General features: G+C 33.8%; 2 protein-coding genes across 16 annotated transcripts in view; one reads left to right on the top strand and one right to left on the bottom strand.

Moving 5' to 3' along the window:
• LOC129791567 (rap guanine nucleotide exchange factor 4) overlaps positions 1-25256 on the top strand; it is a 110125-nt gene that overhangs the window by 44887 nt on the left and 39982 nt on the right. For 3 of the 15 annotated variants that reach the window (XM_055829770.1, XM_055829771.1, XM_055829769.1), the window contains exons 3-4: positions 3269-3411; positions 4697-4788. In XM_055829770.1, coding sequence (XP_055685745.1) covers positions 3269-3411; positions 4697-4788 — 235 coding nt within the window. Of the gene's footprint in view, positions 1-3268; positions 3412-4696; positions 4789-21987; positions 22829-25256 lie in introns of those variants that run through there. The other 12 variants (XM_055829775.1, XM_055829781.1, XM_055829774.1 and 9 more) reach the window with 9 other exon arrangements.
• The window catches only part of LOC129791558 (trifunctional purine biosynthetic protein adenosine-3), a 1078967-nt gene that overhangs the window by 1037294 nt on the left and 16417 nt on the right, over positions 1-25256 (bottom strand). The gene's annotated exons all lie outside the window — the stretch shown is intronic.

Here is a 25256-nt window from a genome sequence, read left to right as displayed (position 1 = left end):
GTGTGTGTGAATTTAGAAGTCAACCATGGTGAATGGAATTAAATGGACGAAAGTCAGAATGAAAGTTCATAACATAGAAGAAAATATTGTTGGCGGAAAAGCAATGTTGGGAAAAGGTTAATTTATTGACAATCTGACGAGAGAGCTTCTTTATAGGAAGAGTGATGAATGAGCTAAAACTTGTACAAATGTTTTGTTGAAATTTATTGTGTAAATAGGAATTTCCTCGCGAAAGATGAATTTCCATGTTTTCTTCCCATTGTTCCAGCAAAACATCCCAAAGTCAGTTTGCGTGTAGAAAAGGGGCATGTTGGGGCTTTTTATTCCAAAAAACCCCTTCAAATAATTAGTCGGAAGCTTTTGCAGAAGAAGAAGAATGAAAAAAAGCCCCACGTTTTGACTCCATATCTAATTCTTCCACTTTGTCCCTTTTATACATCCCTTTTTTTCATGACCCTCTTTTGCGACAATAAACTTTAACGTGCTACCTTCTTATCAGCAAAAAGCGGGAATACGAATTGCGTGGGAGATAAATAGCGTAGAAGATCCATGGACAAAGTGTCGTCGTGATATTTGTCACTCCAGGTTATAAAAGCTATATAGCTAGCTTAAGATCCTTGAGGGGAGGGTTGCGTATTTCTCGGGTACTTTCTACTTCAAATTTTAATAAATTTGTCATAGCCGTCAATGCGGGGGTGGCCGAAAAAATGGAGAAAATTCTATTTTCTCCTCAAAATTTCCCAAAGGAATTTTGTCGAGACCTTATGATTAATTCAAGCGATTCAAGCTAAATTTAGAATCCCTTTTCTCTCGTCATGTGCCAATTTTTTGCATTATTGATATGGAATATTTTTAAGGTAAATTTATGCAATTATTTAAATTTCGTTCCACCTAATTAGACTAATAATTAACGAGGATTTTTAGGTAGTTAATTATTTAGAACAATTTATATAAAAAATGTTTTGATTGTCAACCCTTTCACGTTCATTGGGTTATGAAATATTTTCTTTTCCTGATTTTTTAAAATTACTTTTATATTTTCTCTATGCTATAAAATAGAAAAGCTATAGTATTTAAAAGGCACACAAAACGTTTTCAGAATCACAATAAAAAACCGAATATTTCATTGTTTCCTACGTGGTCGCGAAAGGGTTAAAATCCTGTTTTTCTATTAGATAAAAATTAAAACGGAGGTTAACACCCTTTTGCTATTGTATATTTTTTTTAAAACCTTTTTACAAAAACAGACTTGAAAAATTTGTTTTTTTCAATTTTTATATGTTTAATTGATTTTCGTAGCTACGAGCTTTTCCGAAGCTTTTCTATAATATTAAAAAAAAATAATAACGTTCAGAGAGGTCGTTTTTGTCCTCAAGGAAGAATGGTAGCAAGAGGCAGATAGAAAAATCCTCAAACAAAACTTTCAGCCAGGATTTCCTTATCAAAAGAGGAATCTTTCATTGTGACTTTCATCTTTCACTTTGAAAGTCCTCTCGCCCCTTCTTTGTACATAGTGAAATCAAACAACTGGAAAGTATATTTTTATGCTGTCGTTCTTTAAAATCAAAAATCTCCTTTTTTCTTCCTGCTGCGGGATTCCACTTCAATTGATTTCCACATTGCATGAACGGAGGCAGTGGGCCTGGGGTGCAGTGGATAGAGCGCTTGAGTGCGCACCCAAAGGTCGCCGGTTCGAATACAGAACCCGGCAACGCGCCCCATCCGCCAACGTGCAATTAGATCACGTTGACCGGTTGGATCAGGAGATTGATACACTCCTATCCGTAAAATGGCCCACACGTGGTAGTATCTAGCAAGGCCGCCCACTACTTCTCCGCAAGGAGAACAACAACATCATATAGGGCGGCCGGCCCTGTTCCTATATGGGATGTAGCGCCAAAATATTTATTTATATGAACGGAGGCATGGGGGAAGGGCGGATTTGCGGTTGGAACATGAAAAATGACTTTGTGAATGAGAAAAGAAAAAAAATCATCTCCTGATTGTTACAAATGTGATTGGAAAATGTGCTTTAGCTTATAGCGTATCAATCAACTTTTTAATAGATTTGCCCGAGACCTCCTCGTACACCAAAATGATTAATGGTGGATGAAAATAATTTCCACACTGGTTTGATTTTTAGACACGGGATGTGGTGAAGAGGGAAAAAACGAATAATTTCAAGAGTTGTCGCCTCATTCAACAAGTGAATTGGTTTCATTTGTTATCGACAGACAAGGGGTGAAATGGGGGAAAATGTCTCTTTATAGCATTAAATGAGTGTGAAGTGAAAGAAAGTATTTTTCACTCCTTCCGGCTGTACTTTCCATTCAATCCTCTCACTTCGATTTGGTCACCTAATGACGCACGAACTTGCTGTTGGAATACAGTGGGGGTGTTGCTGTACACACACTGATGGGGGTGATTATTTGCAGGACAGAGTTGCGAATGGATGATGCTGTAACCGGAGGTGTCTCATGGAATTGAAGAGGCTCCATCCTTTGGGGGTATGAAGCAACACATGATGTGAATGCGTGAAGACACGCTCATAGCGATTGTGGTGTGGATAATGGCTTTTCACAAGGGATTGCAAAAAGGTCCCTCTAATGGTTGATGTAATGCAATAAAATGGCCCACCCAAAGAAAGGCTTTTCGTCCACCCCCTCAGTGGAAGACAAACTCCATTCTATGCTGCTTAAATACCGCCCCCATCCCCAGTGGAGCCCATGAGGGAAGATAGATGCTCCTTTCGCGCGTTCCCATCAAATCGCATATTTCAGATTTTCCCCATTTTTCACGCACAATGGTTGTTACAACCATATAGGCAGACGGAAATCGATATGCATATGATAGTCATAAATATCTCTCTCTCTTCACAACCCCCGGCGTGTAACAATAGGAAGAGCTCCAACTCTATTCAATGTTAATAATATCAGGAGGGATTTAATAGGTACCCCACCCCTCCCACACAGCCGTAGAAAATACTCAAATCCAATTCCATTCCACCTACACGATACCTAAACATTTTTATTTGTATCCCCATATGTGGTATTCTTCTGCCAAATCCCCCTCAACCCTTAAGATTATATATATGTTGGGTATTATATGTGGAAAGCTATGCATATGCCAAAGGTGGACTTATCGAGTGAATGGAATGTTGCGAAAGGGGTTTTTATATAGCCAATTAAATCTTGGAAATAACATTATTGCTAAATAAATTCTCACAGCAAAACTTCCCGTCTTCTTTTCTTCCCTACCTTCCATCCAGGCCGTGTGATCGAAATCTTCGGGATGCTGAATTGATATCATGCCGCCTAAGGCGTGTGGAGCCCCTCTGTCGATTACCCGGATCGGCCCTACAGCAGCTGGCGATGTGTGGTTTTTACGAGGATCTCGAAAAAGGTGTAACATGTAAGTACTTCTGCCCCACAGTCATACATAATCTTCCCTCTTTTCTCCTTTTTCCCCATTTTCCCGCACACACACGTACACACCTCCAAGAGCTTTCACTACATCCTCATTTACATACAGCGCTACATACATATATCTATGTATATTTTCCCATTGTATGTATGCCACGGGAAAATCCTACAATGGCCTTTTTCTTCTCATCCGCACACAGTGCTTCACACATTTTGTAATCTGTCAATTACGAACAACTAAAGCCTCGAATAAAGCCTTTAAGCTGTGAAGACTTAAAGTATTCCAAAGAGTACATTCTTTTTGTAATCTCAAACAATTAAAAGGAGAAGGAATTTTTGACTTCAATTACCATAGAAATTTCAAGGAATTTTTAACTGATTAAGGGAGGAATATTTAAGGATTTTGAAGTAATATTTTTGCTAAATTATTTTTTTATGGTTGTTTTCTTGACGTGGTTAGTTTAGCTTTTTTGTTTTAATTTAAAGATAACTTCTCTTAATTAAGGTTTCTTTGAATGATTTATCAGAAGATAATTTAAGGTTAAAGTCATTGAAAAAAAAAGATAAGAAACATAATTATGACGTCATTGTTTGCATTTTTGAGCAAATCTTTGTTGGGTTTTTCCAATTAAAAACGGAAAGGAAAACGGAAAGTCCTTTTGGAGATTTTTTAATATTATTTGGATTTTCTACAAGGATATACTCACATCCATATTATTTCTTCGTATATGAAGTTTTTCATACGAACAAGAATAAACTCCTTTTAATTAATATTTAGCTGCTTTGACGTGATTTCAATGAAAAATCAAAATTAACTTAACAACCTCCCTAAAATTCTTTTAATTTTTAGTAAATCAGTGATTAATAGAGTGGTAACCCCTAGAATTACCCTTAGGTTACCCCTAAACAGACACTAATCAAATGAAAATTAGGAAATTTATCATAAAATATGGAAATTATAGAACAAGATAATCTGATCAATTTGAAAATAAAAACAACAGATAGATTGCATTAATATACAGAACAGACACGGAAGATGAGCATAAAAAGCATAAATTCCACAATCAATCAGGGAGAAAAAGCAAAATAAAAAGTCCTTTTACGACTGGTATTGAATATCATAACACGGCCACGTGGTAGCAAGACACAGGGGATGAAAAAGAATAGAAGCTTGTGCGGAGACGTGATGTGAAAGTCGTAAAAGCTCGCTCACTTCATGAATATCATTTTTGAATTATGCAAACATATTTAAAGCAATGTCTCTCTTTCAACAGTATTTCGTGCCGGTGAACAGGGGCGCTTCTGGTATGCCGTTCTTGGTGGTTCACTCGAAGTTCGTTATCATGCAGCAGATGCAGATGGGAAGGTAAGAATTAAAATATCACATGCACCCGCATTCACCATCATTTGCACAGAACCAGCAGTGTGTACTCCATCATGAAATGCAGAAAGAACATACTTCTTTTTTTGCCAAACTCTATATACGGATGTGACTTGAATATGAATTGAAGGAAGATCTGCACTTGATTGATGAAGTTCTTCTTACTCTCCTAATTTAGAATTTATAGTGTTTTCCTTTCTCCCAAAGCAATGGAAGATGTTTGATTCATATAATCAAGTTAATTATGGCTGTCTCCGTGGCAATGAAATATCACGTCTCCTGTGCAGGTTTTATTCGTTATTTTATTTCGTTTCTTCCAAACGCAATAAATCTACGGAAAAAGTTTCTGTGTGACGAAATAAAATTGACATTCAGTTTAGTTAAAGTAAATTTTATTCTACGAACTTTTCCCCAAATTCACAATTCAACAAAAACTTTGCAAGAGAAACTCAAATAAGTTTGTTTATTCGCAAAGGGAGAAATTACTAAAATGAGCTTTTCTTTTTCTACTGTGAAAAACTCTTTTACGGAAATATGACACATACACTGATAATAGCTTTCAGTTCATTTTGTGTACATAAACAAGCAATACAATTCCCAACTGACTTCCTCTTTTGGGGAAATGAGGAACAGGTAGTACACAAAGAACAATGGAAGGAGGTATCATTAAGTATTCTCTACATGCTTTGTACAAAGAGCTTTCAACTCTTACTTTTTGACTTTTCATTTTAATATATCGTACATCCCCATGTATACCACTGATATACAGGATTTAAATCAAAAGTTTCCCCACATAGTTTTCAATGTATCTACTCTACAGTGTGGAAAATGTATTCCAAATGAGAAGCATATACAAAAGGATAACGAAAAAGTTGCGCCAACTGTAAATTTACATTTTTAATTTTAAGTTTTGGAATATTCCATGCAAAATTTCATGAAATCTCATTTAAATTAATTTTAATTTAATTTATTCAAAATTCTTTTTATAGTTTTTCCTGAAGCCTCATGAATTTTTCTTCTTATTAATTTTGAATTAATTATTTCTTTTCTCTTTCATGAAATGTGAGTTATTTTATGAAAATTTGATGTTTAGATAAAAATTGATTAAAGTTCATCTAGGAATGAAAAAGAGAATCTAGGAGGAAAAAAGAATTTTGGTGCTATATTGTTGGATTTATGGAATGAAAAGTAGAGATATTCTTTAAGGAATCTAGAGCTTTAAGCTTTCAAAAATCATCTCTCATAACTTTGAAGAAACTCTTAAAAGTTATTTAGATGCCTTTAACATTTTCTATGTAATGATTACCCCCCTGGGCTTCATTTTATCCTTTCTTTCAATATATTTTCTTCCTTCTTAAGGGTTAACTAATTTATATTTCATAACACCATCTATATTTCTCAAATCCCGGATATTTGAAAACTTGTACTCCTTTAACAAATATATAGGTGGAAGCCGTATAAAGCTTATCTGAGAATAAACGTCCACACAAATCATTCTACTGCATTACTTAGTAGCTATATGTCTAGTCTATATATTTCTCTCATTTAATTTCCGATGAAATTTTATTGTGGCGCAACCATGGGGTGGAAATAAATAAACAAATGGACAGGCTAAAATGGCAAAATCCCATCAATATTTCGTAATACCAACTCCTAAATCCTCTCCTCCCACACAACACAGTCCATTTCTCCCGTAACACACCCCCGAGTCAGAAATATATACATTACTAGTCAACCCGAGCCCCCAATCACGTGTGAGCAAACTCAATTTTAAGCTATAAAAGGGGGGCGTATATTAATAGGGGGGATGAATAATACGGTACCCCGCGAAATTCTAAAAATAAAAAAATCCCGTTATCTGACCCTTCAACAGGTAGAAAATGGGAAAAATCAATTTTTCTGTGGGGGCGCTATAAAGGGGGGTTGGGGCGGAATCCCATATAGCGCTTGCAACTCGTATTGACCCCCTCTACCTCCATACCAAATTTCATCAAGATCGGCCCAGCCGTTTCGGAGGAGTTCATGTGCCACAGACAGACAGACAAACATTTTCAGCTTTATATATTAAGATTCAGCGACGAAAGTTGTTCACATCCATTCTTTGGTGCTAAACTTAAACTAACACCTCCTAATGGATGGTCGCTTTTTTCTCATTCCCCCCTCAGCCATTTGTGAGCTTTTAGCGCCAGAGCAAACGCCTTTTAAAGTGCCCATATATTGCTTCGTTCACCCAACTGATGCCCAGACAGAGGTATTTGCTTGAATTTATTACAATTCGTTCGGTGAAAGGGAGCTTAAAGAGGCAGCTATCCTGTCAATAAGTGCTATGTGTACATTGCCACATGTTGGTCTACCCAGTTTCCTATTCTTGGAAATACTTTTGGCGGCGACATAAAAAAAAGCTCACTAATCCGTACTGAAAGCTCCCATCGAGCATTCAAGGTCTGCCAACTTTTCCTTGAATTTATTTTGTTTTTGCTCTTTTGGTTGGTAAATCTTTAGGCAAATGTCGCGTATTGTACCCAACAGTGGCACTCTCGGCACGATTTAAGACTTTAAATGAATTTTAGGAAGAAAAATGGACGTGGAGCTTAGAAAATTGCCTCACATTGAATTAATCGCTTTTAAGCTTTAATATTTTTTTTAGGAAAATTTTAAAAGAGCAACTTCCGGTAAAAATGGAATAGATGATTGACCTTTAACTTTGTCTCATCTAAAATTTAATTTTGGTGTTTATTTTCACCCAATTTCATATCAATTTACTCCATTTTGCGGTACGTCAATTGATATAGAATATAATGTTACGTAAACATGCATGATTTTCAGATATATTTTTGGGTTAAAAAAAGAATCAACAGACGCAAACGAAAAATGTTGACTCTCCTGTCAATCGAGGAAAAGCACAAAAAGCTCACCCCATTTTGACATAAATATGTATGTTCCTGTACAAAATGACATTTTGCTAATTGGGTGCGTCCTAATTTAATTTAATTCAACATAATTGTATGTCTGCGAGGCATCGTCACCTTTCTCCTCCACCACCGGGTATATTAACAATGTGAAATGTAATTAAAAATATTGTCAAGAATATCACCTGCACAAAGTCCTATAAATTAAAATAAATGACATGAAAATATGGCGCTACGAAAATTCAATGTTTGTGTTTTTACACAGAAATTCACTCAATGAAGTTACATTTTTGCCGTATATTTTTGTAACATGTTTCTTCTTGTGGTATAGCATATTTTCATGTTGATGAACTTTTTCTCGGGAATTTCCATGTGAAAATTTTCACTGGTTTTGTATTCCATTGAGAGGGTAAAAAATTACATTTGCAGTGTTTCTTTTATTCAGTAGAAAACATTAATTTAGAGTTTTCATATAAAAGCTTTAACTAGGAGAATGTAAAAATCCAATCTCTATGACTGATTTAATAAAATATTTTTAAAAACTTCAAAAGAAAAAAATTCTAATACAAGGAAAGCATTAAATTAATTAAATTGCATATCGCTGAAAACGAGCTGAAAATCAAACAAACGCAAATTCAAGCTAAAAACATTTTTTGCTGATAACATATAGGCTTTCAGCAAATTTAGCCCTTTTAGATGTATTCGCTGAATTCGCTAAGCTCCTCTCAAACAATGCAACATACATACATAAAATTTCCATAAATATGTAATCCATTAAAAGTTCAATATTATGAGCTTTTACTGTAGAATCGTCAATAGTCCACCAGGCTTAGTTTTTCAACCATTTCCCATTTTCTATGATTTTTTTCATGCTTTCGGCATAAATATTCGGACAATCTGTTTATTTGCATAGGTTTCCTCTGTGCCACAAACATGATATTTGAATGAGAATTCCACGAAAAATACTTACCAAGAAAAGTACATAAGCTCAAAGCTTATTCAATATTTTCATAGCTTTCACAGAGTGCAAATGAATGAATGCAAAAACGGGAAAAAGAGAACTTTTTTCGTGTTACACCAACATTAAATTAGTCTGGAAAATGTTAGACTTTTTCAGGCGTCTACCTAATTTCCATTTGAGAAAAAACGACATGTCCGCCGGTAGCCACCCCGCAGCTAAAAATTGAAGCCAAAGAGCTGAAAATCGTGAGAATATGCTTAAATTGCGTGAAAGAATGTGGCTGTGATTAAAAAAAAAAAGGTGGAAAAGTTTTCCCAATTAAGGTTGTATTTGTATGGGATTTTACGGCATTTATGCTTTAATCTCATTCGCGCTAAAAAGTTCTAAAAAGGCACTTCTTATTCAATTTTAGAAAAGCATTCAAATTCCCAAAAGTCAGTACGCCATTATTTATGCAAAAAAATACGCAACACGTGCAAAGAAGAAAGTAATTAAAATTTTTGCAAATACCAGCAAAATGTTTAATTGCACTGCAATTTGGTGTTTGGAAATTCTTTCCGGTAAAATGTGCAAACTGATGTTCATGTAGATGCTACCACCAGGTGGTTGATGAACATAAAAAAGACATAATTTTTACCGCCTTTGGGGGTATGTAAATAGAGGGAGAAATAATGTAGAATTTTCACCTCAAAATATATTGCGGCACAAAAATGACAAGGTGAGGGAAAAACTGCGGTGAACCTCGTATGTATATAATGTGGGGATAATTAAAGGAGAGCTTTGGGGGACAAATGGGACCAAAAGGTAATTTTAAAACATATGTACACACACACCGTCTGGTGGCTCTTGCTGAATTAATAAGTTACTTAAATTCACTTTGAAGGAGACACTTATCCTTCGACGTAGAAGAAAAGGTCAGCGAATAATTTTGTCCTCAAATTTGGGGGTTGTGACTTTTAGCTCCAGATGCTTTCATCAACAAATAATGTAAAAAAAAATACCTATTGAATAAATATTACTTTTATACCGCTCGTTTACATAAAGGACCTATTTGTATATGTATTGTCCATGCTGGCCTATTTGTTGTATGCAAAAGCTCTCTATTTGCAAAGAACAAATTTTATTTATAGAAATATATTAAAAATTAAGCAATATAAATAAAAATAAATTGAAATTTATATGCAGGAAATTAATTATCAATCAAATATTTTAATGATATTTGCTTATTGATTTATATTTTAAAGGTTCTCATAAAATTTGCATTTTTATTAATTATATATAATTAATATTTTATATCTCTCTCACACGAGGAAATGTATGAGCTATATAATTTATTAATTCTCTTTTAAATGTTGCGAATTTCATCTTTCTGAGCTTTAAAAAATCATAAATTCTCATATGTTTGATTCAATCAGATATTACTTCGCTGATATTATACTGATATGAAATTCAATTTTTCTAAATGATTTTTCTACAAATTCACAAAATTGTAGAATAGAAAAACTTGTAAAAAATCATGTGGAATGATTTCATTTAATATTAGAATTTATTCGAAATTATTTTTATTACAATAAACAGAAAATCTCTCAAAAACTTACGACAAGTGCTGATTCGCTTTACGGAGTGTCATTTATATGTTAAGTAAACGCCATGATAGCGAAAGCGTGATTAAGAGAACATACGAAAAGTTTGAAATACCCCGAAGGAAGAGAGAGACCATTTTTCTCAAATTTCCAACAAAGGAAGGGAAATTAGTTTGATGTCATCCAATTAAGTTTCTCGATAGCATTTCCAATTTGGCTTAACTAACATTAAAACTTAATACCTTCGTCATGAAATTACATCTGCCGTCACTTCTATTCTAAAATTGAAGACAGCAAAATGTGTAGGAACTTGATGCCATTGAGATTTGAAAGCGAGAATTTCCCCCGTAACAGAAGGGGATTCTTCAAAAGCCACCACAGACAACCCCGAATATCGTCCCACAGGGTGAGTGAATTTAAATCGAAAAGCGATTCTGTCGGAGTTCACCCCCTCACTCACTACCATTCAACCTTCCGCCCTCCCCAAAATAGAAGGTTTGAATGTACGCATTCAAATAAAACACTCAGGCTATATGGGAGCTTTTGGGTCTTCAAATTGAAATCCAACTCTATCGACTTTGAATTCCTGGAGAGATAAAAGGACATGGCACATGGGGTGAAGAGGTGAAGTGGTATGGAAACACGATATGTCAATTTATTCCAAAATCGAACTATGTGCAAATGCATTGCATCACTTTACGTTGATACGGAAAAAAAGCTTTGAAGGGCAGAAAAGAAATTAATTCAAATTGTTGTCTGTTCCTTGTTGAGAGAGATTGGATCATTTTCATTTGAAGGCTAAAGCTACACAAGATGAAAGCTCTGTGAGATTCTCTATTTATGGCAAAGTAAAAGGGGAGTTTTTCACCAAAACAACTGCTGATGTATTAACTTTGATTCCTCTGGATTTATATGCGAGTAAGTTGGCAATAACAAAATAAATCATAAAATTTATCGCTGCTGATGTTATCACTTTTAGGAGACTAAAAGTTTCCATGGAAAATTCGACATGACAAAGGGATTTCCTCGAAGGAACCAAAAACACTACAATGGAATCCATTTGAGAAGGGTTAACGTTAGATGGATTCTGTTTTCCTTCTTTAATTCTTATTAGTCTTTAAAATTGGTACATAAACATAAAATCAGCATAAAGGAGTTTAATCGTTTCTACAGAAAAACTCAAAATGGAATAAACAGTTCGGGGTACGTTTAATCGTTTTGTGAATGCAAAAAGAATAAGAATTTGCCAAACTTTCTTACCATTTTCTTCTAAAATCAGCTGAGAAAAACTCTTGAAAGATTTCCCCAAAAATGCAAACACTAACGTCACTAATACGTTTTTTTTTGCTTCTTTCAATACATAATGATTTTAATGTTAATAGATCGAAGTATTTAATAAAATCAATTCGTATTTCTTAACACGATAAAATATATCGCGTATTTCAACCAGGCGCCTCCACTGTAAATTCACAAAAGCGTGACATCATTATACATATTTAAAATGAAAAATTAAAGTTAAATATTCCCAAAAATGCCCACATATTACTATAAATTATCGTAAACTATCAAATTTTGAGCACTTTGAGCTTCATGAAGTTCATGAAAATTAAATGGAAAAAATATGGTTGCGCCTCATATTTTATTGATGCGATAAAAATTTTATTTTTAATAAAATATCTGATAATAAAATCAATGTGCAAATTGAATATTTTGGTGTTGAATTTTATCTTCATGTTCGAAGGCATTAAACGCCCGCTCATGCACCCATCAAAACGGCAAGATAACGAGAGTTAGAAGAGAATAATGCGGATAGGTAGCTTTATGATGCACTTTACTCCAATTTGGTGGGATAGTTTAAATAAATCATCCAATGAATGTTTAATGGAAATTAGCGTGGGGATTCTGACTATTCATTCCCATTTTATTTCTCATTCACGATGTATGTGAATTTTACTTGCCTTCCCGCTCATCGTGTCGCTTGCTCAGGAGTTTTGGAACCCTCACAGAGTGTGAGAAATGTGTTTAGTGTTTACATCCTTTTGTGCTAAAGTCCAAAAGCATTTTAAGGGTGGGCTTGTGAGGTGGAGGTGTAATTAACAAGTGTTGCTACAATTGCTGTGTAAATATTCGCAAATCCACCATTCTGTCGGAGAGAGTGTGAGAGTTTGGATTATGGATCAAGAAGAGGATGGGTGGGTGAGTACCATGAGGGTTTATCTTTAGGTTCTTTAGGTTTGAAAATCTCTCACTGTGAATACTGATTAGCACTCAATTCAATTAGCAAGTGAATTTACGAGCCTCCTTACGCCTCTGAAATTCTCCTCAATGTTCTTCTACATACATACCCTTATGCTGGGGGGCTCAACAAATTCATCTATGCGGTGTTTTATGTACACAATCACCATCAACCAATAAATTCAAAATACCTTTACTAATTTTGCATGTGACGGCAAACCGAGTGATATTTCACCCCCAAGTGCCAATATTCATCTCTCTAACCCCTTTTATATGCCACATTTACATCATCGTTTTGTGCGACAATTCAATAAAATGCAATTAATATTCTGATTGGGTCCAAATGTACAATGTGTTCGTCCATCTAAACACATTCCCATTGCCCACACACTGGGGGTTCTCTCAAAACTTTGTAGGGTTTTATTGAATTATTAGTTATAACATAGTTGGATGGAATACCCTCAGATAACATATTTATAGTTTCAGATTGTTTCAATGTACAACTATATTCAAAATTAAATTGATTTGCAGAAAATGCAATGAAATTCCTCTTAAAATTGCCTTTTATTTACAAGCAAATGGCCACTAAGGAAGCCTTAAATACGCCATTCAACTGTAGACAACAAAGTATGTTATATGTTTGTGGATACTCTTAGAAAATCGAAATGTTAATGATCTGACGAATCAATAAAATCCCACGAAGAGCTATTTCGCAACGCGCTTGAGTTTCATCTTTGCTTTTTTCTCAATCAAGAGATGCTGAAGCCATTGATGGATTCTATTTTTGTCGAATAAATATGCATTTTCCTGTTTTCGGTGCAAAAATAAACATAAAATTTGTGAATGCAGAAGAAAATTCCATTCACAACCACACATACCACGCCAGAGAGAGACATAAATGAATTTCTGTGCGGAGATATAATACTCTCGTCGTAAATTCTTTCATTCCACCGGAAAGTTTACAAACACAAATTGTATATTATTCTTAACATAATTTTCCATTGCATATGGAATGTTCTATTTTGTCTTCGTAATGTATGAGAGAGGGAGAATACCTTTCATAGCTTTCATAGAACAAGTTGAATATTTTGTGGATACTTGTGTCTTGTAGTTTCATGTTATAATGGGAGATTTACAGCAAATTCCGCAGTGACATTAAAAATTAATTAATTTCATGGGAATATACATACATACCACAGCATCCTTTCATTTGGGGGATAGATTACGGAGAATTTCATGAAATAAATATTTTCCTGTTTTATTATGAGTTTATGGTTTGCGTCATATTTACCTCTTATTAATATTACGTAAGTACTAAATATCAAATATTTGCAAATTTTCACAGAAATTTATTGTTAATAGTGGATAGATTCTGATGCGAAACACAACTTTTCCATACGATAGTGATTTTATTTTGTATTTTCTACATTTTTGTAAAAATATTGTTGCTGTATGAATTTTCGCATCCAAAAAAATAATAGAAATTCTATTTAGAAAAGGACATTATGCACAAAATATGGGCCAAAAATATTCATCATTTTCCACTGTAATCACAAAGAAAAGAGCCAATAAAATTTCGTAAAAAATAGGCGGCCATTTGCCATTTTGTCCCTTTCAATGCACAAGCATGCTTCAATGCTTCGTCAATATGAGCTTGTCGATGAGTTTGAGATTTCGTGCATTGAAAGGGACAAACTAGCAAATGGCCGCCAATTTTTTTTGAATTTTATACGAAACTTTATTGGCTTTTTTTCTTTGTAATCCAAATGGAAAAATGGTGAATATTTTTGGCGATTCTTTATCCTTTTTTGATTCCCTACAAGACTGGGTGGGTCAAAATTGTTTTCTCCATTTTTTTCGAATTAGGTACTTGGCCCATGCCTTGTACATAATGTCCTTTGTGGAAAGATCACGTTAAACATCAGAATCTATCCACAGATCGTCTGGATTCAAAACTTAAAGCAATTTGATTGTTTCTTTAATTTTTTAAACAAATCTCCTTAAAGAGTTTTGAATAAATTTTTGTTTTTCTCCTTAATGCTTAATAACTATTATTTCCACCTCCACATTCCTTTTTCCTTGCCCTTAGAAAGTTTGTTTAAGGACTCTCATGATTTCATGTAGAAAATTGAAAGCTCTAAATTTTCAAAGTACCTCCTTTAAAGCTTAAATCAACCATGTGAGCTGTATGATGAAATATATCCCCTTTATACATAGAAATACATAACATTTTCCATGGTTTTGAATTATAGAAAATTGATACTACAAAATACATATATTTACAAACAATAACTCTTTGTCTCCATGACTCTCAAGGACATCTCCTTCGTGTACCTTTTCAAAAAGCCTTTACTTCTTCCTACCAAGTGTAATTCACAAGGCAGGAGGGGGGAAGAAAATAGGGATAACTTCTTGGAATTTCCCTCTCGATGTCAAGGCAAGAGGTATTAAATTGTGTTTTTGTCTTTACGCTCAACTTGAGCTTTGCAACAAAAGGGATATGATAATAACATTTCCCGCCGCTTAAGTGATGCTTCACGATAAATAATAAGCATTTTCATAGTGCTACAAACATTGCTTTAACATAGTTATTAATTATTCAATATCACATCATACTCTATCATTGATAATTCCGATAGTTTGAAATAACGATAAATCAAAATTGAATGTAATTTGCAAGTGCGATTGTATCATATGCAGAATCACACAGAGAATTAATTGGTCAATGAAAGCTCATAATTGAAATTAGCATAACACGCAAATTGGCTCTCTGTATGGATGCAAAAAGAGAGTAAGAGGAATCCACAGAGATTAAAGAAACCTCAAAAATTATTCACAATATGCCTCGTTTTTTTCTTCTTCTCTTCATTCTCAAGTAAATCGACATAATGAATTTCCGGATAAAACGTGCTCGCGATTTTTCAAAGAAGATTTAAAATATCCAACCAAAAGACTCAAATATATATTCTCCGCATTTACTTATGGCTTTCAATTCGAAAATGTGCCTCGGTTAATTTGAATATCACAGTAAATCGACCTTTCTCCTCCACAACCTCAAGCTCACAAGAAATACAAGAAAAGGTAGAAAAAAAGGGCGGGAAAAAAAGAATATTTGTTGTGAGATTGAAAAAAAGACCTTTTTTGTCTGCATTATCACGTAATTCCATTTTGTGTTGAAGCAATACGTCAACCGTTTAAATATATACCTTTCAATTAGGAATGTTTCTATTGGGCGCATTACAAAGAAAAGTAATTATATATTCTCAGTGAATGGGACATGATTTTTTCTTCTTTTAGCTTTTAGTCTAGTTTCTTTTCATGCTGAGAATAATTGACAACTAATACTTCCTTAAATATATTAATTTTTAGGAGTATTTAAGAAGGGGATAATAAGTCTTATTACATCCTATTACTAGCTGATTGTAAGATTATTGAATATTAGGTACACTGTGAAAACATAGGGGAGAATGGTCTAATTAGGGATTTTTAGTGTCTTTTTTTTTAATTGGGATTATTACTCAAAATGGAAGACTTCATATTGGGACAATTGTGAGCAAAATTAAGGCATTAAAATGACATTAAAATGCTTCAAATTACATAAGAATATTTTGCGCCTTATATTATTCCATTTTTCTTCCCACTCTTTAAACTAATAAAGGCTTGATTTAGAACATCTTCCCCTATATTTTTAACTGAATCTTTATCAGAAAGATCTTAATTTTTTTTAATAGAAAATTTCTTTATTAAAAGATTTTAATTTAATTTTTAGTAGGTATAGATATCAATTTTTCTTGTTTATGCTAAATTTTATGCTTTTGCATTTTTGAGACATTTTAAGACATAACTCTCAATTTTAATATCTGTTTATTTAAGGCAATTTAATGGATTTTGATTATTCAAATTAGAAATTCTTACTCACAAATAGACGAAATTGAATATTTTAAAAATTATGTAAGAAAATTACGTTTAAGTGTCCAGAGTTTTATGTCTTTCTATTCAACGTCTCATAAGACTTTTAAGGTCTTTTTAAATCTCTAAAAATTTTATAAATTCCTTGCTTTTCTTATTCTTTAATCCATTGACAAGTCTAAGCAATTCCGTCCAGAAAAGAGATTAAAAGTACAACATTTTTTTACAATAAAAACTCAAATGACTCCTTAACAATTTCGCGCACATTCACCTCTTTTTTGGGTAAAAAGTAAAACATTTTGACTCGAATGAATTCACTCACCTGTTGGCACTATAAACATTTGAAATGCTAAAAATACTCTATCTGCCTCTAATTTGAAACTAATTTGCCGCAAAATTTTTCACGCGGTGAGAAAGAGAATGTCTTTCGATTGTGGAAATTGCGTAAAGGTGTTGTATTGATTTTATAAACACACAACCCAACACCAAAGTGTCTCGTTGATGTTGCTTTTTTTTCAAACACAAACTTTTTGCCCCTATCTTCATTAATCCACTTTAATATTTCCGCCGACGACATAATAACGATGAAAATAAAAATGGAGAAGAAAGCAACGTGTTGCGTGCTGTTAGACGCTTTGCACCATTTAAATATTGAGCAAAAGAAGCGGAAGGTAGCACACAAAAAGTACCCAGACACGCAATAGGTCAAGCATAAATTACAAATAAATTACTAATTTGTCAGTACAGTGATCGCAATGTGAAAATTCACTCTCAAATTCACTTTTCTCCCTAAATTGCCCAAAAATTATTACCCACATTTTTTTTTTTATTTTTACTTTTTCTCCGAATAATGCAATTATTGCGTTATTTGCTGACTTTTACTTCTCTTCTTCGAATCAATGAGAATCAGAGTGTTTTTTTTTTCATGACTTAATTCACCAATTTTTGACGTAGACTCAAGAAGAAAAATAGTTCTTTGTTGTATGAGTATGTTTGGAAAGACAAAAAGAGATAATTTCCTTTTCATATAAAGTGAAATTGATGAAACAACTATACAAATTATCCGCCATACAAAATTCCCTTTAAATTGTTTCTTTTGCAATATTTATGCGAAGACTAATCAGAGGTCATTTTGATTTCTTTTGCATCAACTATGTATTTTAGATAAAATTTCCCAACATAAAATTGAATAATTTTGACGAAACATCAGACAGAGAGGGAAAAAAAGTGTTTTTGCTAAAGAATGATGTAAACATTTGCATCTAACGTGACCATGTATGAATTGATTGAATTATGAAAATTCACCGCACATGGGCATTTAAAATTCCAATGAAGTGTTGAATGGAAGTGCGTTCAAGAGTAGCTAAAGAAATTGAAAAGAAATAATTTAAAAAAAAATGTAGTGTCGATACACTCAAAGAAATTAGATCAGTGAAAGTAATAAAATCACTCGGTCATTGGCTTAATCGATATTTAAATAATAATGTTACGTAGTTTTGGCATAGATAAAAACATTTTGTATGTATTTGCATATTTTAATGCTTTTAGAAAAACTTCAGTAGATTTTCAGAGATTGCATAAGAAATTCCACTTAAATTTCCACGAAAATCTCAAAGAAAATCTCTTGCAATATATGGTGTGTTGCCTAAAATCGTATTTTCGATCTCATCTTGTAACCATCTTATCGTTATATACACACATATAGCTATTATTTCCACCAAGAAGAAAATGGAAATAAAAAAAATGGCAAATCTTCCGTTGTTGAGCAACGTTCCATCGGCTTTCAGCTTGAAATCTGGGATTGAGAGCTTTTTCCCAAACATAATCAGACTTCTTCTCTTTTTTTATGGTTCATCAGATGGATCAGACACAGAATGATTCTGATGTGGTGGAATTATCTCTCACTCCGACCCGAAACGGCATCACTTTCATACGTATTATCTCAGCTGCATTTCCGTTCCATCATTCTTAATAATTTGTTGAAGAGGAAAAGAAATCCCCGTTCTGTCGCGCTATGTTGAATAGATTTAATCACGCGAAGGTTCTTTTCGCATAGACGAGATTGTAATTTAGTTCTCTCTCTTTATGCATTTTCTTTGCTTTCCCTCTGCGTGTTCATCATCCCGGGTAATCGTCATGTGAAATCACCAGCTGTGAAAAGATTTGTCATCATCTCCACGGAGGAAGAGAAATATTATGTAGTGCTCTTGTGTGAATTTTTTATTCCCTTAAAGTATCTCAAATTGTAATTCAAAACTTTTGTATATATGGAAAAATTTCTTCTTAACTATGTACCCTATGTTAGGCATTGTGGAAAAATAAATTTCGGGGGAATGCACTGTGAGAATTTAATTATAAAGAGAATAAGTAATCAAAACATATGTATAGTGTGTGGAGTTTCGTGCAAATTTCAACCTCAAAGTCATCCACACAAGTGCGGTGTGGATTCCTTCATGTGTGGAAGTTTTGGTGTTTCTTCCCAACTTGAAGACATTCACACAAGATTGAATTCATTTTGAGGAAAACATTGCACGATTGTCACCAATAAATGCGACAAAATCGCAATCGAGCACGCCTCACAGCGCGTCAACCCTCAAATTGATTGGAAAGTTTATTTTTGCTGTGTGTGATGGCACCCAGCAAATCATGAACCCAAAATTCGTGTCAAGTTCAAATCATTCGCAATGCTGCGTTTGCCACCATAGCCGCACTGTCCCACAAAACTGCGGGAAATTGGCACATGCACTGCCCGGAAATTACGTCTCCATGTCATCAAAAGTGACAAACAATGCGGCAATGCGATGGTGATTATTATCTGTTGATATCCTTTGAAAAGGATTAAATTAAATGGTTTTAGAGCGTCCTATATAGCATAGGGGGTGTGATGAACAACATTTAATTAAAAAGAAAGTATTAATGGGGATAGTTTAGTAAAAAAGAACATCGTGGAAAATATAAATCTGATGAATGTAAATTACTATTCCGACAGAATAATTGAGAAATGTAATAGATCAATCGTTTTGCCTGCTGAAAGCTAAGGCAAATATCGTGAGTTCGAATCTCATTTCCTGCTAAGTTTTTTTTTTAACTATTTATATTAAAATATTTATTAAGAAAATTGCAAAAAAATATAGCAAAATTCTGTTCAAGACAAAATATGATTCTATAAAAAAATAAGTACAGGGGAGGGTAGGGCAATTCTGTATACTTTATCTATAGTATGTTGAATTTCTTAGGGTTCTATGTTTTGATCAGAAAATTAGGATTTTGGTAATAAAAATCTGCTTTTGATCTGGAGAATATTCCGTTTTGACCAGGAAAATGTTCTTTTTTGGCTAGAAAAATATGTTTCAATTGCAAAAAAAAATGTTCCATTTTGTCAAAAAAGTCTGCCAGGTCTGCCAACATTTTTCAAACCAAAATTAGCATTCTCCTGGCCAAAAAAGAACATTCTCCTGTCCAAAACATAACATTCTCCTGACCAAAATCTTATTTTTACCTCTTCACCCCATTGTTCCCTAATTTAAACATAAATATTTATTATCCACTAATTCCCTGCTCATTTATTACTTTTATGCTTCAATCTTTGCATAATAATGTCTCTCTAATATAGTTCACAACAATCCCTTCCAGGCAATTACCTCTTAAATGTTTTCAACTGAACCCGCATTGCTGCTATATTATATAGAATAAATTCAACTACATAGCCGCGCATTCATATCTCTATACTATATCTCCCGCAGCTTAATTAATAGCCTTGTGACCATGTGATTTAATTGAGAACAATCAGAGTCAATAAATCATCTCTGTGTTTGTGTGCTCAAGTGATATTTTATCACTTTTGCCATCCCTCTGCAACGTCTGCCGAAGGAATAATTGCAGACAAGGCCATTCTCTTGATGAAATGCGCCATAAAAACGCGCGAGAATATGAGCGACATTTTATGGGAAAATCAATGAAAAATTAGTATTTTACGGTTTGCGTGGAAAATCACTGTTTCACCAATACGGTGTATTCTCTTATCAATCCACCATGTTCTTATCGCTCTCGCTCATATACTGCTATCGGGAAAAGCACCTACTTTTGATACCTACATTACATACAGAGAGCTTCCAGTCGCTTTCGGCAGTATGTTTTCAATGCGGTAAAATGGGATGTTCTCGCTTCTATAAAAGAATATGGAAACAGTTGTCGGAGCCACGTTATAAACTCCTCATGCCGCCTTTTTTATTTGCATTGAAATTCAACACGAAATTTGCATATCTCTGATCCCACACATTGCTCACTATTTTGTCACATTATACGAATAAATTTTTATGGTCGCAAAAAGCAATGGCATGACGAGACTTCCCGCACACACTGATTGTCTTCTCCCTCTCATATATACATTTCCTCACCTCCGGAACACCCAAAACCTGGGCACACCTCGTCCACGAGCTACATTGCCGTACGCGACTATGGGATTCTCAATGGAGAAACAATTGAGGTATAGAATTCCGATTTCTGGTCTCTGTGCTAAAGAGACTGGAACAGAATTCCCCAATGGAAATCTCGTACAAACTCCCCAGAGAAGCATTTTGGAGAGAATCTTTCTGACTCTAAAAATGTTCTATTCGTCCCATCAACCAGATGTATTGTAAAGTTTGGGTACAAAGTCTGGATTAGCACTTTAGTGAATGACCTAGTCTCAATGGAATTGTCGCTGGGGCAATTTAAATTTAAATAATGGCACTTCTTTAACATCTCTAATGTGTCTTCCTGGAAGATTAAGGAAATTGGTAAAAAATGTAAAATTAAGTGAAAATTAACATTTCCGTTTCACTAAAACACCAACGATTAAGATTATCTTCCTAATTCAATTCAATTGAATTGGGTGATTGCTGATTTATTTACAGACATTTTAATGCTTTGAGTACACCATCAGAATTCCTGGGTTAACCGGGTTAACCCTTTTAGGACAAAGGTGATCATGGTTACATTTTCTGGGGCTTTTCCTCACAGTTAAAGAACCTATTGAAAGAAAAATAAAATCTGTTGGGGAATAAATTTAGGAATAGATTTTCTCAAATGTCAGTGGTTTTAGGCAAATTTAGGTTTTCTTCCTAATCCCAGAGAAAAATTGTAAAGCGGTTTAACGAATTTTTTTTTAAATTTTCTTTAAGATTGTGGATGCTCGATTGTTCTTGACAAGGGTTTTGTTTAACGAATAAATTCCCTCTAAAGTAGATCTTTGTTTAAAAAAAAATTTAATAAAACAAAGTTAAAAAAAATTGTCGTTAAAGGGTTAAGCTATACACGGAACATCTTAAATTGCCCCTTTTCAATGAAAGTCTTTTATCTTATCAGATTACTCATTGAGCTCATACTCACTGATGCAATCTCATCAAGAGCCTCTCTCACTCACCTGAAAATCCAATACAAAATGCATTTCAACGGCGGTGTTGGATTACATAGCATCACGGTTATATCTAATCTAACATTGTAATGAGATCACACAACGTGTGAATCAACTTGAGGTATACGAACTTACCTTCGCGAGAGGGCTTTTGAGAAGCCACATAACAGACTAAAAATTCAATATAATTCGTCATGAGTGAAATTACTATGGAGATAGATTTTCGCCTTTTCACCTTGCTTCCTCTTGGTGGAAGACGATGGCTTCTTTCACAAAAGAACGTGATAGAGGTTTACGGTGTGACATTGAAGTTGGAGTTTTGTTGTGTGATAACGTGGCCAATGTGACTTCCTCACAGAGCCTGTGGTTGAGAGACCGAATTCACGGCACAGTTGGTGTGGAGAAGGGGGTATACACAAGTTCACATAATGGAACTCCATATGCCTCCGGTCTCCAGCTTGGTGTTCAGTTTAAAGTTGGATTTCGGCGAGATCGGTGTGTTGGCGTGCAATTCAGAGACTTCCATTCCGCGTGTGTTGAACTTTTGATGAGCCATCGCCGAATAAATAATACGGTGCGCCCGATTCACCTGATTTATAATGAATGGAACTTAATTAAGTGTGTTTAAAAATCAACAAACCACGTGTGTGTGCTAACTTCCATTTGGATTTTTTTTTGAGTTATTTTGCTATGTTGGATGCGTGAGTGCTACGAACCCCCTTCATTTATTAATTTAGCATTTATTGAAATAGCGTGTGCATCCATTTGAGAAATATAATTGGTATAATAGTGAAAGTTTTTGACTTGAAGATTGTCAATAAATTTAATTTATTAATATTGCCTTTGGTCAATATCTAGTGAAGTGAGTTGTTGTATTGAAAATCTCAAGTGTTGGTGACATCTTTTGCAATCACTTCTTGAGACCATTGAGACAGTGAATTGTTCAGCACTGCGAAATGTTGCAGAGTAGAGGCTGAAGCAAAAAAAAAAAAACATTCTACCAATTTATGTTTTTTCTCTGCAAAAAAAATGTGTTGGTGTTCTGTTGAGAAATGCTTTTGTGGAGATTATTCAACAAGTGTTGTCATTGTTGAACAAACTCCTTTTCTTTGCATTTTTATAACACATCTTAAGTAAATTTTTCGCGAGAATTTCGCCCATTCTCCGTATAACGCGGAAAAAAATGAAAGAGACTAACAAACTATTTAATACTCGGGTACAAACACCCGGGAAAAACGTCCCAATTATCTTACTCAACAAGAATATGCGCCTAATTTCTCACACCATAGCCACCTTCCTCTCCCAATTCAAACATTGCAATCATCTTCTCTTTTGAAAGAAAAAAAATTGCGCGCCTTCTTCCGGCAATCATTCCCAGCTAGCGCACCAAAAATAAGAGAGAAAAAAACTGAATAACAATTCACTGAATGCAGAATAATTCAGGCTGAAAATTGCCTCCTCATTTTGATGAATTCTCTTTGCTACGAGAGACGGTGGTGTATAGAAACTTCCACTCTGATCCACATGATATAAATCATTACAATCAAGATGAATATTATTGCGCGCCACAAGACCCCCCAAGTTTCATGCCATCTTTAAATGAAATTGCCCCTCTTATCGCTAATAAATGCCATGTCGGTGGACTCAGAAAAAAAAATACTGTCAAACAGTCACGAAAAATATCGATAGCCTCTTATCAGTAACAAAAATTTTTCTCTTTGGATTTCCCACGCACTGCTGATAAACTTTCCACCATGACACATTAATCTTGCATTTTGTGATTATTTTTTGATTTTTCAATGAATTATTTTTCTACTAAACTACCAAAATAAATAAAACTTCCGGGTTTATTTGAGCTTGTGAGTGACTTTTTTTTTCACAGTGTACAATATATATTTAGAAAAAAAAACTGTATTTAGCTTGGTCGAAAAACCTACGTTCACCTCCCACAGATTCCCAATGTGAATTTATTCTCATTTTTTATCCACCTCGTTTCGTTGCGATATTGATCTAGAATTTAGCTTTGGACGTAAATGTAAAATATATAGGGGGACATGGGGCAATTTGTTAGTTTTTTGGGAGGACCATTTTCCTGATTTCCCTGAAAATATTTGAGTTTTCTCATGACGACTATCTTATAGGAAATTTTCCGGGCTACAACTTTGTCTCAGACGATTATTTTCTATCTCAACGGGAAAGTGCATTTTCAGGCCATTTTCCAAACCCTTGCACATTTGCCTGTTTCAAAAATCATGGGGCAAAATGTTAGTTTGCGTTTTTTGGCCTTAAATTTCAATTTTATGAATTTATTTCATCTAGACACTATAAAAGCAATTGATAATAAGATATTTGTGTAACAATTAGAAAATTTTTTTATTAAAAAAAAACAAAAAATAAAAAAAATGAAAAATTTATGAAATTGCACTTTTTATTTTTTAAATAATTTTATATTAGTAATAGCGAGTAATATAACATGCTAAATTATAAGTATTAGGTGTGCTGACTAGGGAAAAATAAAAAAAAATAAATTTAAAAAAAGTTAACAGCCTTAAAAACGGTTTCTAACATTTTGCCCCAAGTGGTACTTTTTAGTATCAGTGTTCTACGGGAAAACCCGGAAAATTTTTTCGGAAAATTTAGACTAGATTCGTGTTCAGCAATAGTTACTCTATCTAAAAATACATTTGGATCAAAAAAATTACAGAGAAATACGCCAAAATACGATATTGAAATGAAAGGTCAAAGTAACTTTGAAATTTGAAAAATTTGTTTTTTAAATAAATCCCAAAATATTAGATCAATTTTTATAAAACTTTATAGGCTTAGTTAGAGTTATAAAAGGTACCTTTTGACTAAATTAGAACAATTACGAAATAATATTTACTGAGATATTGGAGATGTGTGGTCTTGATTTTCTAACATTTTGCCCCATTTCCCCCTAATGTACCCACAAACACTGTAAAGCAGTTTTCGCTGTTAATCCATAAATATGTATGTCAAGACTAGCTTAGCATCACCTCTAATGTGCTGTATCTTTGCAAATAAGGTGATCTTAATTTAATACTTTTAATCCTTTTAATTTCACTGGAACACTGTTTTATGGAGTTTTATACGGAAATTAATTGAGAAATGTGGATTGAAGGAGAATAATAGTGGATAGTTAACCCAATAGTTCTTGTACCAAATTCTGATAAAAATCTTTTCTTTTCTTTTCTAACAATTTAAAAGTTTGTTGTAAGATTTTGACAGATGGAGTTTTTAAATCATTTTTTTGTCGTTTTTATGAAAGAAAAACAAAGAATTAGTTTTTCCAGATAACTGTCAGAAAGAACTTTAAAGAGCACTGGAAAGGTAATTTTCTCTCAGAACTCCGTTTAAAAAAAGAAATAAAATATCAAAATCTTATAACTGATGAAATGCAAGTAATGATTTATATCAGAATCTACCGCAATATTTGAAAA

This window comes from Lutzomyia longipalpis, chromosome 3 (assembly GCF_024334085.1).
Source record: "Lutzomyia longipalpis isolate SR_M1_2022 chromosome 3, ASM2433408v1".
NCBI classification, from domain to species: Eukaryota; Metazoa; Arthropoda; class Insecta; order Diptera; family Psychodidae; genus Lutzomyia; species Lutzomyia longipalpis.
This window is presented reverse-complemented; position numbering and strand designations above follow the sequence as displayed.